Source organism: Danio rerio, chromosome 3, assembly GCF_052040795.2.
Source record: "Danio rerio strain M-AB ecotype USA chromosome 3, GRCz13ab, whole genome shotgun sequence".
Taxonomy (NCBI): Eukaryota; Metazoa; Chordata; class Actinopteri; order Cypriniformes; family Danionidae; genus Danio; species Danio rerio.
Genome location: NC_141023.1, coordinates 27,363,358 through 27,376,334, shown reverse-complemented (window position 1 = coordinate 27,376,334; position 12,977 = coordinate 27,363,358). Strand labels below are relative to the sequence as shown.

At 32.4% G+C, this 12,977-nt stretch overlaps 2 protein-coding genes across 29 annotated transcripts in view; both read left to right on the top strand.

The window, feature by feature from the left end:
* Positions 1 to 211: 211 nt before the first annotated feature.
* Positions 212 to 6,731, top strand: LOC147845639 (uncharacterized). Of its 15 annotated transcripts, none has more exons than XR_015480864.2 (11): positions 212 to 314; positions 711 to 801; positions 1,464 to 1,513; positions 1,984 to 2,282; positions 2,500 to 2,630; positions 2,760 to 2,806; positions 2,936 to 3,026; positions 3,124 to 3,254; positions 4,512 to 4,583; positions 5,082 to 5,169; positions 6,529 to 6,731. XR_015480864.2 is itself a non-coding variant. In XM_087244588.2 (10 exons), exons 2-6 carry the CDS (start codon positions 787 to 789, stop codon positions 2,938 to 2,940), a joined length of 303 nt encoding a protein of 100 aa, XP_087100714.1. In that variant the 5' UTR covers positions 212 to 314; positions 711 to 786; the 3' UTR covers positions 2,941 to 3,026; positions 3,124 to 3,254; positions 4,512 to 4,678; positions 5,082 to 5,169; positions 6,529 to 6,731. The 15 variants fall into 15 exon arrangements, 13 of the variants coding, with proteins under 13 accessions (XP_087100714.1, XP_087100712.1, XP_087100713.1 ...); XR_015480865.2 differs by having other exon boundaries at positions 3,107 to 3,254; XM_087244588.2 differs by lacking the exon at positions 1,464 to 1,513 and having other exon boundaries at positions 2,175 to 2,282; positions 2,763 to 2,806; positions 4,512 to 4,678.
* Positions 6,732 to 8,086: 1,355 nt separating this feature from the next.
* mettl22 (methyltransferase 22, Kin17 lysine) overlaps positions 8,087 to 12,977 on the top strand; it is a 34,190-nt gene continuing 29,299 nt past the window's right edge. For 3 of the 14 annotated variants that reach the window (XM_087243428.1, XM_087243424.1, XM_087243419.1), the window contains exons 1-3: positions 9,284 to 9,344; positions 9,451 to 9,495; positions 9,919 to 10,061. In XM_087243428.1, the coding sequence (XP_087099554.1) occupies positions 9,956 to 10,061 (106 nt within the window). In that variant the 5' untranslated portion in view covers positions 9,284 to 9,344; positions 9,451 to 9,495; positions 9,919 to 9,955. Of the gene's footprint in view, positions 8,357 to 9,283; positions 9,411 to 9,450; positions 9,538 to 9,918; positions 10,062 to 12,977 lie in introns of those variants that run through there. The other 11 variants (XM_087243426.1, XM_087243422.1, XM_087243417.1 and 8 more) reach the window with 5 other exon arrangements.

Below are 12,977 nucleotides of genomic sequence, written 5' to 3'. Positions count from 1 at the left end.
TGCACAAATAAAGTGTTTGTTTTGTAACAGTTAGTAGGCAATAAAGCTCGTCTTAAAGATAATAGCGTATATAAAACTGCTAAATACATTTTAAATTCAAGATATAAAATACAAGGTTATTATTTAAATTGTCTATGGAGTTGTCATGTTTATAAATGTAATACTGCATGACTTTGATGTGCGCGCGCGCGTCTCATTCCAACACTGGAGCGGAGAGGATGTTGCTATGGGAAACGAAGCTACAACACGACACGACACCACACCTGAAAGACACAACACGACTTCTCTCAAGCTGCCGTTTTGACTATTTTCAGGTAAGTTTAGTCCCTAAAACAAAGCAAATACTACATAAAACTGTTCCTCACACTTTTATTATTGGCAAATGATGAATATTCAGTTGAATAATATGTTATATAAGCGTGGTAAGTCTTCGTAAAAGTCCGTTAGCATATTAGCACTGGTAACGTTAGCGTCGGGGTAATATTACGTTAACTTACTTAATGTTAGCTATTGTTAAACTTGTTTTGGCTTTTATTTATTCTTTATGTGTAGATGAGAGGTTTTGTCAATGTTTTATTGAATGCACTCCATATGTAGTGTAAAATACGCATTGTACTGTAAAGGACCGTGAATCAAAAGTTCAATCGTGTTTTGATATTTCATGGTATCTTAAACAAATGTTAAGTAAAAAAAGTGTTCTGTGGTTTCAGGAGTGAGAGAATAACCCCCTGCTACAGAAAATATAACACAAGATTCCTAAATTTCTGCAGGGAGCTGATCACAGAGATGCAGGAAAGACAGGTAACTTTAAGCAGAGGATTAATTCATATGAATTTCCATTGCACATCATTATGCACACGCTACATGTCTATATATTATGCATCTGTTACTTGTCTTTATTGCAGTTATTTTAAGAAAGTTTTGATATTGAAACGTGGTATTAAATTTCACATCACATGATTCTTCAGAACTTAATAAATATGCAGATTTGCTGCTAATGAAGTAATATTTGTGATTTTCATTTTGTTTAATTTTTTTATGATTAATTGATTTATTAAATCTTAGAAAAAAGTTTACACTAAATTATTTGTCATCACATCTGTTTTTAGCATTGATAGCAATCAGAAATTTTTCTTGAGCAGCAAATCAGCACCATTTGATAATCACCATTATATTAGTTCAACCTCAAGCACTAAATCAACATCTTAAAAAAAGATTTCTGAAAGATCAACTGACACTGAAGACTTGAGTAATGATGCTGAAAATTCAGCTTTACATCATAGCTATGAATTACATGTATATTTACACCGTTCACCCATCCCTTACACCCTAACTCATCCTCAAACAAGTCAATTTAAGCCCTAAATGAATACATTTTGATTTGTACAGGCATGATATGCAACTTGTATTCAGTCGTTTTGTTTTTTCTTTCTTTGCTTTTGTTTTCCACATCAACTGAAAAGGAGGTCTAAGTTTAACCTAAGTGCCGTGTTGCTGATGAACATCTTTATATGTAAGTATATTTTTGACTGACTGCCAGACACTTGTCAAACAGTGATGAGCAAACGAATGGCCGTTCTTTAAAAAAGATCAGGGAGATGCAAGTCTGGAGATTAATATACATTTTAATTCAAAATTGATTTATCTGGAAATATTTCATAATTTGTTGAGATATGTGCCCTTTATGCATTTAGATGTCCATCCATGTTTAAAATACTTTTAAATTTAACAACGGCTGCAAGTTATAAAAACAAACAAACACAAAAATGTTAAAGTAAATTGAGAAAACATTTTCATCAGTTTGACAACATACACAATCTCACAAATAGCATAGAAAAAGTGTATTGATTTACCTGTTAAAAAAAAATTAAGCAAAAAATTAATTAAAACGTAGATCAGCTCCTGACAGACATGTTAACAAATCAGTTTAACTCTTATTAAATTCATTCATTCATTCATTCATTCATTTTCTTTTCTGCGTAGTCCCTTTTTTAATCTGGGGTAACCACAGCGGAATGAACTGTCAACTTATCCAGCATATGTTTTACGCAGTGGATGCCCTTCCAGCTGCAAGCCATCACTGGGAAACAACCATATACGCTTATTCTCACTTATACACTACAGACAATTTAGTCTACCCAATTCACCTGTACACCATGTCTTTGGACTTGTAGGCAAAACCGGAGCACCCAGAGAAAACCCACGCAAACGCAGGGAGAATTTGCAAACTCCACACAGAAATGCCAGCTGATCCAGCCGAGCCTCGAGTCAGCATCCTTGCTGTAAGGCGACAGCACTACCTATTGTGCCACCACGTCACGCTCTTATTAAATTATATTTATATAATGTTGTGTTTCAGTACATGCTATTTTGGGAAGACAAAATATATTCATACGCTCTCAGAAAATTCAATAAGAGAATTAACTGCACAATTACTTGAAATGTGTGGATGGGATTCAATTATTTGTTAACCCAAAGTGAGTTTCTCTTTTTTTGCAGTGTTGGATGCCTGATTGCAGTTCAACTCCAAACTCAGTTGGACCAGCTGATCAGTGTCTTCAGTATTACCACAAGCTTCTGGGCAGATATGTGGACAGCTATGAGCCAAACTTGGGACGTTTGGTTTTTAGGTAATTCCAGTGACAAAGTATTCAGTAAATTGCTTATAATAAAAGATGCTCACTGCTTACCCCCTTATAGTTAAGTTGTTTGCAGTTTCATTGTTGTAAAAATACCATACTTTTTCCTTTTTTTATCAGCAGGTGGAGAGACTGTCTGGGCAGCAGAAACAAGACAACTAATCATAGTTAGGTTGAGATTAGTATTATTAACTTGACTAGTTTGGTTGCAGACTTGTTCAATAATTAACAATTTGTATAAGTTACAAGATCAATGGTCCTGCTATCAATGTTTTTGTAACTTAAATTCAGTACAGTTTAGATACAATCAAATGTCCAAACCATCTCTGAGTGAATGACATCAAGGAAACAGGATCAAAAGATCATTCATTATAGACCGTTTCATAGGTAACAGCACATCCTTTGTGAAAATAAGATATATTTTTGTGCCATCATCACAAGACAAAATACATTTCAACTGATTTCAGTTGGTTATATTTTTCAGGTCCTCCTGATCATTCTGTTCTCCTGGTTGTGAGGATGTGCAGAGGCTGTATTTGTCAGTGTTAAAAGACTTGTGCAGCTGTATGCAGACATACAAGCAGCCGACAAAGAGTTCTGGAGCAGGACAGACAGGTAGTTCACAGTGGCTAGGCTAGAAGTTTATACTTGGGTGGCCAGAAAGTGGCCTCCGCTATTTTGGGGGGTCCATACAAATACACCAGTGTAAGCTATACTATTGCACTGAAAAAATTAAATGAAAGAATTAATTAATCGGTTGAACACAAAATATTTTAAAGAAAGCTTAAGTATCAAGGTGGCAATATACAGTATCTGTTACATTGTAGTACATGAGCTGGAAAATACAGACTCGTAAATGTTTAGTTGTTAAGATTAGTTGAATACTAAATCCTATACTTGAGACCGGCTGCATATACAGCTTTAACTGAACTGAATTTAACTAGAACTACACCAGCATTCCAAGTGCTCTAGACTAGCTTTTTGCACTGGTGCATCTAAAATGTTTGATGGCATTGCATTTAACACTGCAATTTTATATGTTATTTTTTTTTAAATCACAATCCATATAGGCAATATTGACTTGTAAATGATAAACTAAAATCGGGTCAACAACCATTATGGCGATTGTGTGTAGAATTTTGAGGAAATTAATGAATTTAATCCATTTTGAAATAAGACTGAACCATTAAAAATGTGGAAAAAGTGAAGCGCTATCAATACTTTCCGGATGCATTGTATATGGTTTTTAGCGCGTTATCAAAGGCTTAAAAAAATAGTCCAACTTTATCTACAGCAGCAAAAGACCCTCCACATCAAAAGCTACTGGTCAGCTCACGATTAAGCAAAAATCTGAAAAACAAATAGCTTATTATGCCTTCACAAGAAATCAGTGTTTTTGAGTCTAATGAAGATAGTACTATTTTATTAAATTATTATTTAGCCTGGCATGTTTACTGTTACAAAATATTTTAAATGTTTCTTAAAACAAAACATATTGTGTTCAATGGGGAAAAAGTAGCTGTTTTTTACACAGAGATAAAAAAAAAACACATTTCAGAGCAGTAATCACAATACTGTGAACCTATGGTATTTTTATCCAAGATTATACCCTCAGAATCTTATACCTGCCCATTCCTAGCCAGTTACAGTCAGAGTTTTTTTAATTAATTTTTTTTTTCATTTGGCCTATATTCTGTTTTTCTATGTTCTTGGAAATGCTGCTGTGCATGAAAATGTGACGATATATCCAGGTTCTATAGTTAATTCTGAAATAAATCTTAAAATGAAACAATATTTAAAAATGCAATATTTAATGTGTCAGACACTAAATAAACATGTCAATTCATTTATATTAATCTGATTCCTTAACAGGACAGCACGGTGGCGCAGAGGGTAGCACGTTTGCCTCACAGCAAGAAGGTCGCTGCTTCGAGCCTCGGCTGGGTCAGTTGGCGTTTCTGTGTGAAGTTTGCATGCTCTCCCCGTGTTGGCGTGGGTTTCCTCCGGGTGCTCCTGTTTTCCCAAGTCCAAAGACATAGGTGAATTGGGTATGCTAAAATTGACCATAGTGTATAAGTGTGTGTGAATGAGTGTGTATTGGTTGCAGCTGGAAAGGCATCCGCTGCGTAAAACATATGCTGGATAAGTTGGCCTTTCATTCCGCTGTGACGACCCCAGATTATTAAAGGGACTACGCCCAAAAGAAAATGAATGAATGAATCCTTAACAGTTAATATTGGTATAATGAGCAGCAGTTGTCATTTATGTAAATTAACCATTTGAGCGTGCTTAGTTTGGGGTATGTTGTGCCATTAAATTGTCAACAGGTTTTATTTTTTTCCTACATTTTAAATCTGCTTTAGCTTTCTTCTTTCCTATAAACCTGGAAATATAAAATATATATATTTTTGGTTTTTAACTAATTGCTTATTTTATTCCTAGATTGGTGTACGCTGATGGTCTGCTGAGAATTCTGCTGAGTTGAAGGGATCCTCCTGTCAGACAACCTCTCCAAAGTACAATAGGACTAGTAAGTAACATCTTAAACATACACTACTGTTTCATAGCTTTTAGGTTGGTATGGTAAATTCTCTTCTAATAGTGTCAGCTTTATTTAATTAATATAGTCAAGCAGTAATACTGTAAATTTAATACAATGTATATAATTAATAGTGTCACATGATGAAAAAATAGTATTCCAATGTACTGATTCTCTCCTCAAGCTGTTTTTTTTAAATATAAAACATTTTAAATAAACATATTTTTAATATTCTTGATGTATGAAAAGTTTATTTTTAAGAGCATAGTATTTATTTGGAAAAAAAAAGTTTGCTCTTTGATGATTGCTAACAATCAGACATGTTTCTTTAGAACAGAAAGAATTTGTGCAAAAAAGTATTCTCACTGAGCGTTGTCCAACTGTGGTCCAACACGTCATTTAAGTTTTCAAATAAGCCTAAAAGACTTGATTAGCTGCATCAGGTGCATTTAATTAGAGAGTTGAATATATAATTTCTTTATATATCCTCCTCTATAGCCTACATATAATAGAAGTTGTTTGCTGAAAAACCTTTTTGTAGCAGAAATAAAGCTATGATTAGACCCACCCGGATTTTTCGCAGAACTCCGCAGATGTTTAGCCCATCATTAATTCTGTTTATTTACTTGAGTAAACGTGTGTAAATCTATATTTATTCAGTTTTTAAATTAATTTCAGTAATATTATTGACTAATGTGAAAATGTTCATCTGATTTATGTACAATGAGGTTTGTACAGTAATATTTTCTGTCTTACTAGATATGTTATATGAAAAACTTGCTTTATTTACCAAATAACGTGAATCTAATTGGATTTGCATTTTAAACATTAAATAAAACTTAAAAATATATTATTTTTTTATTTTATATATTAAGGTTTTAGTTATGATACTCCCAAAATAATTCCGCAGACTTCCACCAAAATTTTCAGCAGAAATAGCAAAAAACATCTGCAGATTCCTCCTGGCCCTAGTCATGATATATTAAATGTGGTGTACAGTGTGACATTTTAGTTGACAAAACTTAGTTTAATTTGCATGTAATGTGGTATCTGAAGATTAGACATATATTTAGATACACATTTATACTAACACAATGATACTAAAAACCAAAAAAAAAAAAAAAACATTCATTATAATTTCACAAGGAATTTAACTTTCAAATGGCTTTTCTGAAAATTAGTGCTCAGACACACTCTTTAAGTTTAAATTAAATTACACACTTTAGCTAGGCACTTGCATAACACATACTCCAGTTATATGTCTGTCATGAAACAAATAGTATATATTTGTGGTAATATGAACTGCTGCAATGCTAATCTTTCTCCTTTTGGTTTCTTGCTTTATTTAAGGGTTCCCACTACAAGGATTAGATTTGGCTACTGCAGTCCCGGTTTGGGCCAGCCTCACTTGTGAAGACTAAAGATGAAGACAACATACATGAACAATTTAGAGGATGGCGACACACTTTTTATTCCACCTATATATCACCTTTTATGTGTAAGCAACATTCCACAAGATAAAACAAAACTAAATGACAGGTTATTTCTTTTAATTTTGTCTGTTTTCTTGGAACATTGTACACAATTTACAACCAGTTTTATTTATATATATATATATATATATATATATATATATATATATATATATATATATATATATATATATATATATATATATATATATATATATATATATATGTCAGAGCAAGAAAATGTTATGTTTTCTTCTGGAGAAAGTCTTATTTCTTTTATTTCGGCTAGAAAAAAAAAACAGTTTTGAATTTTTTTAAAAAACATTTTAAGGTAATTATTATTAGCCCCTTTAAGCAATTTTTTTCTACTGTCTACAGAACAAACCATCGATATACAATAACTTGCCTACTTACCCTAACCTGCCTAGTTAAGCTAATTAACCTAGTTAAGCCTTTAAATGTCACTTTAAGCTGTATAGAAGTGTCTTGAAAATATCTAGTCAAATATTATTTACTCAGTTATTAGAAATTAGTTATTAGTTATTAAAACTATTGTGATTAGAAATGTGGTAAAAAATATATCCTATAAACAGAAATTAAGGGATTATATATATATATATATATATATATATATATATATATATATATATATATATATATGACAAAAACTGTTTTGTGTCGTGCATTAGAGTTTGCTTAAAAAAACTGATTATCTCTGAGAAAGTATTGTTATTTTATATTATTGATGTGTTATTAGTTCAGAGGAGATTGCAAATTGTTGAATGCCATTTATAAAAAAATTGTAAAAAATAAATTGACTACAGTCTTTAATAAGATTTTATCAGACAATTATTTTAATTTGTATGATTTTATTTACTACTGTAAATATTGTTTGCTTGGTATTTATTTTGTGTTTGTGTACTCTTTTATTATTGTAACTCCTTGAAGAAAGTCTTTTGGATACTGAACACATGACTGGTATTATCATGACTGGTATTAAAATTATAGTCTTGGAAACATGCATTTTCTTTAACACTATTTAAGAAATTATAAGCATTATAACATGTGCTTACACAAGTTATTTGTGTTTTTACTATAGTAAACTATAGTCTCCCTTAGTGTACATGTTTTGAAGTACTTGTAAATATTCCTATGGTCTTAATGTAAATGCTGCAATGGACTTTGTATTTAAAATCTTTATTGCACAGTAGTTCAGCCATGGTTATAGTACAACTTGTTGGTTTTGTTTTAAACGTGGTAAAACATGGTTATGTGTGATAAAAGTATGTTAATCTGTCTGTATGTTTGTGAAAATATTAATAAATCTTCAACTGTTATTGAGAGTGGTGTGTCGTGTTTATTATAAATAAGCAGCTGCTGCAGCTAGTGGTCCATAAGTATGAGCAAAACGCCTGAGAACAGCGCCTCCGCGGAGCGGCCGGTATTTCCGGTTGCGTCGTCCTAACATCGGCCGGACAGCGTTTCCGATCATTTGCCGACGTCGCGGCGACATTTTGCCAATTAGCAAACGCTCCCTGAGCGACATCGCGCCGATGGAATTTTGAAAATCGGCACGACGTCGGCCCAACGTATGTGTGCTGTCTGGGTGTGGATCTCTGAAGCTGGATTATCCGTTGAATTTGTTTCTTCCTCTGACTGCTTTCTCCATACCAACAACTACAACTGGTCTTCAGCTGCGCTCCCCGGTCTGCTGTATTCTCCAGTCCAGAGTTTCACTGCCCAGTGTTTGAATTTTAATTTATATATTTATTTATATATTTATATATTTATTTACATTTTAATGACTTCTTGTTTACTTTTCTTGTTTGTTTACCCTTTAGTTTAATGTATGTATGTATGTAGTATATATATATATATATATATATATATATATATATATATATATATATATATATATATATATATAAAGTTTAGATTTTATATATATATATATATATATATATATATATATATATATATATATATATATATATATAATCTAAACTTTATTTTATACTGTTTGCTTATAATTAGATACTGTATGTGTACTGTATGTATTAAATGTTGTGAAATATATAATAAAAAGTTTGATTATTAATTTGTGTGGCATTTTTACACTTTAAAGTTTACACATGCAGTTGTTAAATTAAATAGGAAAAATAAATGAACAATATTTCATATTAAGCAATACTGGAAAAGAATTGCTGCTTATCCTGTATTCTAGGCCCAAAAAATATTAATACAAGTAGTAAGAACGCCGCCTCGCGGTTGCTGAATGTCGCACGACAACGTTGCTACAGCCTTCTCACGTCTTACATTTCTACGTTGTGACAATGTAGCGAGCACGTAAGCGGCAACGTTGCCTTTAAAAAAATACAACGTTGTGCGGACATCGCTACAACGTAAATGTGTTTGTTGGGTACGGGGTCGTCAAATCGTTCGTTAAAGCTGATTCATCTACAGAGTTCTGTATTATCATTTTGAACAAAAATAAGTATTACTGAATAACAAACAAATATTTATTAAATAAAAATAAAAAATAATAATATAAACAAAATTACCATATTTTCACATCAGAGTCAAGCGCGTTCTGTTTCGGAACTATTTTCATAGTGACGGTTCCTACACGGTCTGCTCTTAATGTAACACTGCTAGTCTAACCTCTCACAAGCTGCAGTATAACCTTTATATAAGGTAGCTCCGAATATCGCTACGCTCATATTTTAGTACAATTTAATGCACTCGACAACAATATCAAAAGTACGTCTACTCATCCTCATTAACAATATGTTCTTTGTAGATATCTGCTGCTCTTTGCCCCCTGAGCTGATCAGAAAACTGCAAGGTGACGCTATGAAGAAACTGTAAACTTACATGTCAGGATCTAGTGAGTTCATTTAACGTCTTATACGGAATGAATTACTTTCTTAACAACAAATTAAGTAGTATTTCTGTTTATCTTCTCGATTAACTCTGAAGGTTAATAATAAACGACGAGAAAGTGGCTTTCTGAGTTTGTATGGTCACGCCCACTTTAATATTTCTACGTTACTCGGTCAAGAATCCTAAAGCTTTCATTCAAGCCCAAACAAAACTGTTAATCATTGTCCAGACTATTTTGTTCTTGCCTGTATCGTAGTTCTGTCTTAAAATAGTCTATAAAATAGTTTTGTATTTGTGTAGAATGACAGATAATTTAAAAACTATCATTGCACATAGGAATTATTGTTTTTTTAAGCACTTTGAATAAAATTGTCTTGTTTTTCAGAACAGCATCCTTGATAGAGTACCATGCAGGGACGATCATGGACCAGGTCACATTTAGAAGTGACACCGTTCTGTCTGATGTCCATCTGCTGCTACCAAACACTCGCCATCTCATGAAGAGACTCAACGGTGTGGGACAGCCTGGTAAGAAAAGCCTAAGACACATAAGCATCTTATTGGTTATATGCAGAATTAATAGTTAGTGTTTACGGCATGTTTTTTTTTATATATATATATTTTTTTATGTTATTGACCCCTAAATATGATCATACTACTCAACCAAACGACCCCCAACTTGCACCAGAAAGTCACAGTTTGAGCAAGTACTTAGCCTTTGTTGCTGTAATTAAAATGATAGTTCACCCAAAAATAAAAAATTCTGTCATTTACTCTTCCTCCATTTGTTTCAGACATTATTCTGTTTAACCCTTACTAAGATATATTGAAGAATTTTGTAAAGCATCAGCTACTGATGTCTTCCAAACTATATTTTGTTCCTACTGTTAATGTCAATGGTTGCTGGTTTTCATCATTCTTCAGAATATTTTGTCTTGTGTTCATTCATGAATGTTTAATTCAGGCCTGTATTGGCTAATGAATCCAATGGAATTCCCGGTGGGCCGGTCCATTTTTTGGCTGGGGTTTATTTATTTATTTATTTGACCATAGCCTCACTCCTTTTAATCATTATTTTGCCGCAGCTCCACTCTTTTTATATATTTTCTCGCAGCCCCGTGAGTTAAGTGCAGCCTGCAGGTTAACGATGACGTAACTATCACTCGACCCCAAATAGCGGCACCTTAGTGAATATAAGAATTCGAATAATTAATATTAATGAATATTACACCTGTTTGATATAAATCAGATGATTCACTGCATTAATAAATCTGACATAACTTGATCTGAAATCTAAAAAGTAGAGAAAAAGATTCAGATCAGATGGCAGTGCAATATTAATTTTTTATTCCAAATGCAGCAGTGTAACAGCATCTTGTGGTCCAGTGGTCAGCATGTTGCGTTACGGCGTCACTGACCTGAGTTCGAACCTCACCTGGGTAATTTTTTATTTTATTTTTTCATTTTTAGTGTTAAGTCATATAATACTGTTTTTGTTACTTATATAGGTGTACATATTTTATTTTTATTTTTTTGTGTGACCACCGTTACAAAGGACTGGATATCTATAAAGAATTTTGCACAGAATATATATTCAGAAATTGCAGGAAAGGACATTGTGATGTTTTAAAGAATAGTGTTGGAGATTTAGCTACCCTTTAATGTTCTCATATTTATGAAAAAAATGTGAAGTTCTAAAACAGCTGTTTCCTTGAAAAAGATGTGATAGTGTCATTAGAAACTGAATTGGAAATTACGTTATTTTAATATAGTTATTTGTGAACTGAGGTGGGCCGGTCTAAGGCTTGAAACTCCAGGGCTAAAAAAGAATCCCACTCTGGCCCTGGTTTAATTCCACTTGAGTGTTGTTGTTTTTTTTTTGTGAACTTGTATGTTTCCCAACCATTCTTTTATATAGATGCTGCATGTAGATTTCTGTTTCTTAAACAACCATGTCTAAATGCGCCATTTTCTTGGATGACAATGCAAAGATTTAAATTGTGAAAGAATAAGCATATTCACAAATGAATTGGCCACCACTTGACCTGAAACCCATTGGATGTATTTGAAATGCACTGGAGGAAATTTTGCCTCAGAGTCAGACAGCCAAGTTACTTTTTATATCTGTAGAAAATCTGGAAAATGCAATAAACCTTATGATGTTGCACAAGTTTGTTCAAGCAAAGGGTGTAGAATTAGCATGGATAGAGGAGGCGTGTCCCCACCAATATCCACAGATTTTTAAAATATCCCCACCAATAATTGAATCACCTCCAAAATAAAGTAATGCTTTGTTGAAATTTACCAGTGAGGCATACTGTGCAAGACTCAGGTGAGACATGGACATAAGCAGCTACATTGCAAAGAAAAGTGTCAGTCAGTTGAAGTCAACTTCACTTTAAGTCTACCATTATAGTAACCATGGAGATAAGATAAAGTCTGCCCACAGGGTGTCCGTGGGGTTAAATTCTTACATTTAAAAAAAACAAAATTGTAGGCCTTAGAAAGTTTTAAATTCACTGAAATATTGTCTTGTAAGTCTTCAATCCTTTTAAACGGGCCTTAATTTTCTTTTATTTGTGTAAAGCTAAGCTACCCAATCGCTCCAACACGCATCAAATCTCCAACATCTCAATAAAACGTTTAGCAAAACTATATTCATAACTAATTCTATAGCAGACTGTTATAATATAATGCATACATTTAGGTTTTTTTTTAATTTATGTTGGAAAAAAATTTTTATGTTAACAGCTAGAATCTGTTTGTTTTGAAACATTATTAAAAATATTTGCCTAAGAAATAATTAATTAGAATTAGTAATTTTTTTTGATGGAGCAAGTATGTTTTTTTCTGCATGGCCCTCAAATAATTTTGTAGCATTTAGCCCTTTATAATTCTAAAATGTCATTCCTTATGGTCGAAATAGGGCTTAAAGTCTTAAATCTAACTTGGTAAAACCTGCAGAAAGCCAAGCCCAACAAAAATGTATTCTACCCATAAAGACCCAATTTGTAATTTATTAAGACCTAATGACATAATTAATGTTTTTAGTATATTAAGGTTAAGAAAGGTTAATATTATGTATATTAAGGGTAATGAAGACTCAGATAATAGATAAATTTAAAACATTTAGGTCATTTAGGTATTTTATGTACTACAATAAATATAATTTTCATAACGTGCAGTGTACAAATAGATATTCTGTTTAATTTTTTTTTTTTCAATTCTAAAATCATTAGTTTTAATAACTACTATTATATTGTGCATATAAACAGTAATTAGTGATGGATAATTTTTAAAGAGGACTGGACATGAAATGGCCTCTAAAGTGAGAATTACACTAAAAGTCAACAATACTCTTTTTGCTGTTTTACACTTATTATTATTATTAACTTCTGGTCATGATTTAGTTAGTAATTTAGGTTTTAGTATTTTTTTTCTTAG

What these genes read in the sequence shown, in the direction of transcription:
- LOC147845639 (XM_087244583.2), top strand. An exon ending in CTCGAGTCAGCATCCTTGCT is followed by an intron (nt 2,283 to 2,499) that starts GTAAGGCGACAG and finishes CTTTTTTTGCAG; the next exon opens with TGTTGGATGCCTGATTGCAG. An exon ending in AAACAAGACAACTAATCATA is followed by an intron (nt 2,807 to 3,123) that starts GTTAGGTTGAGA and finishes TATATTTTTCAG; the next exon opens with GTCCTCCTGATCATTCTGTT.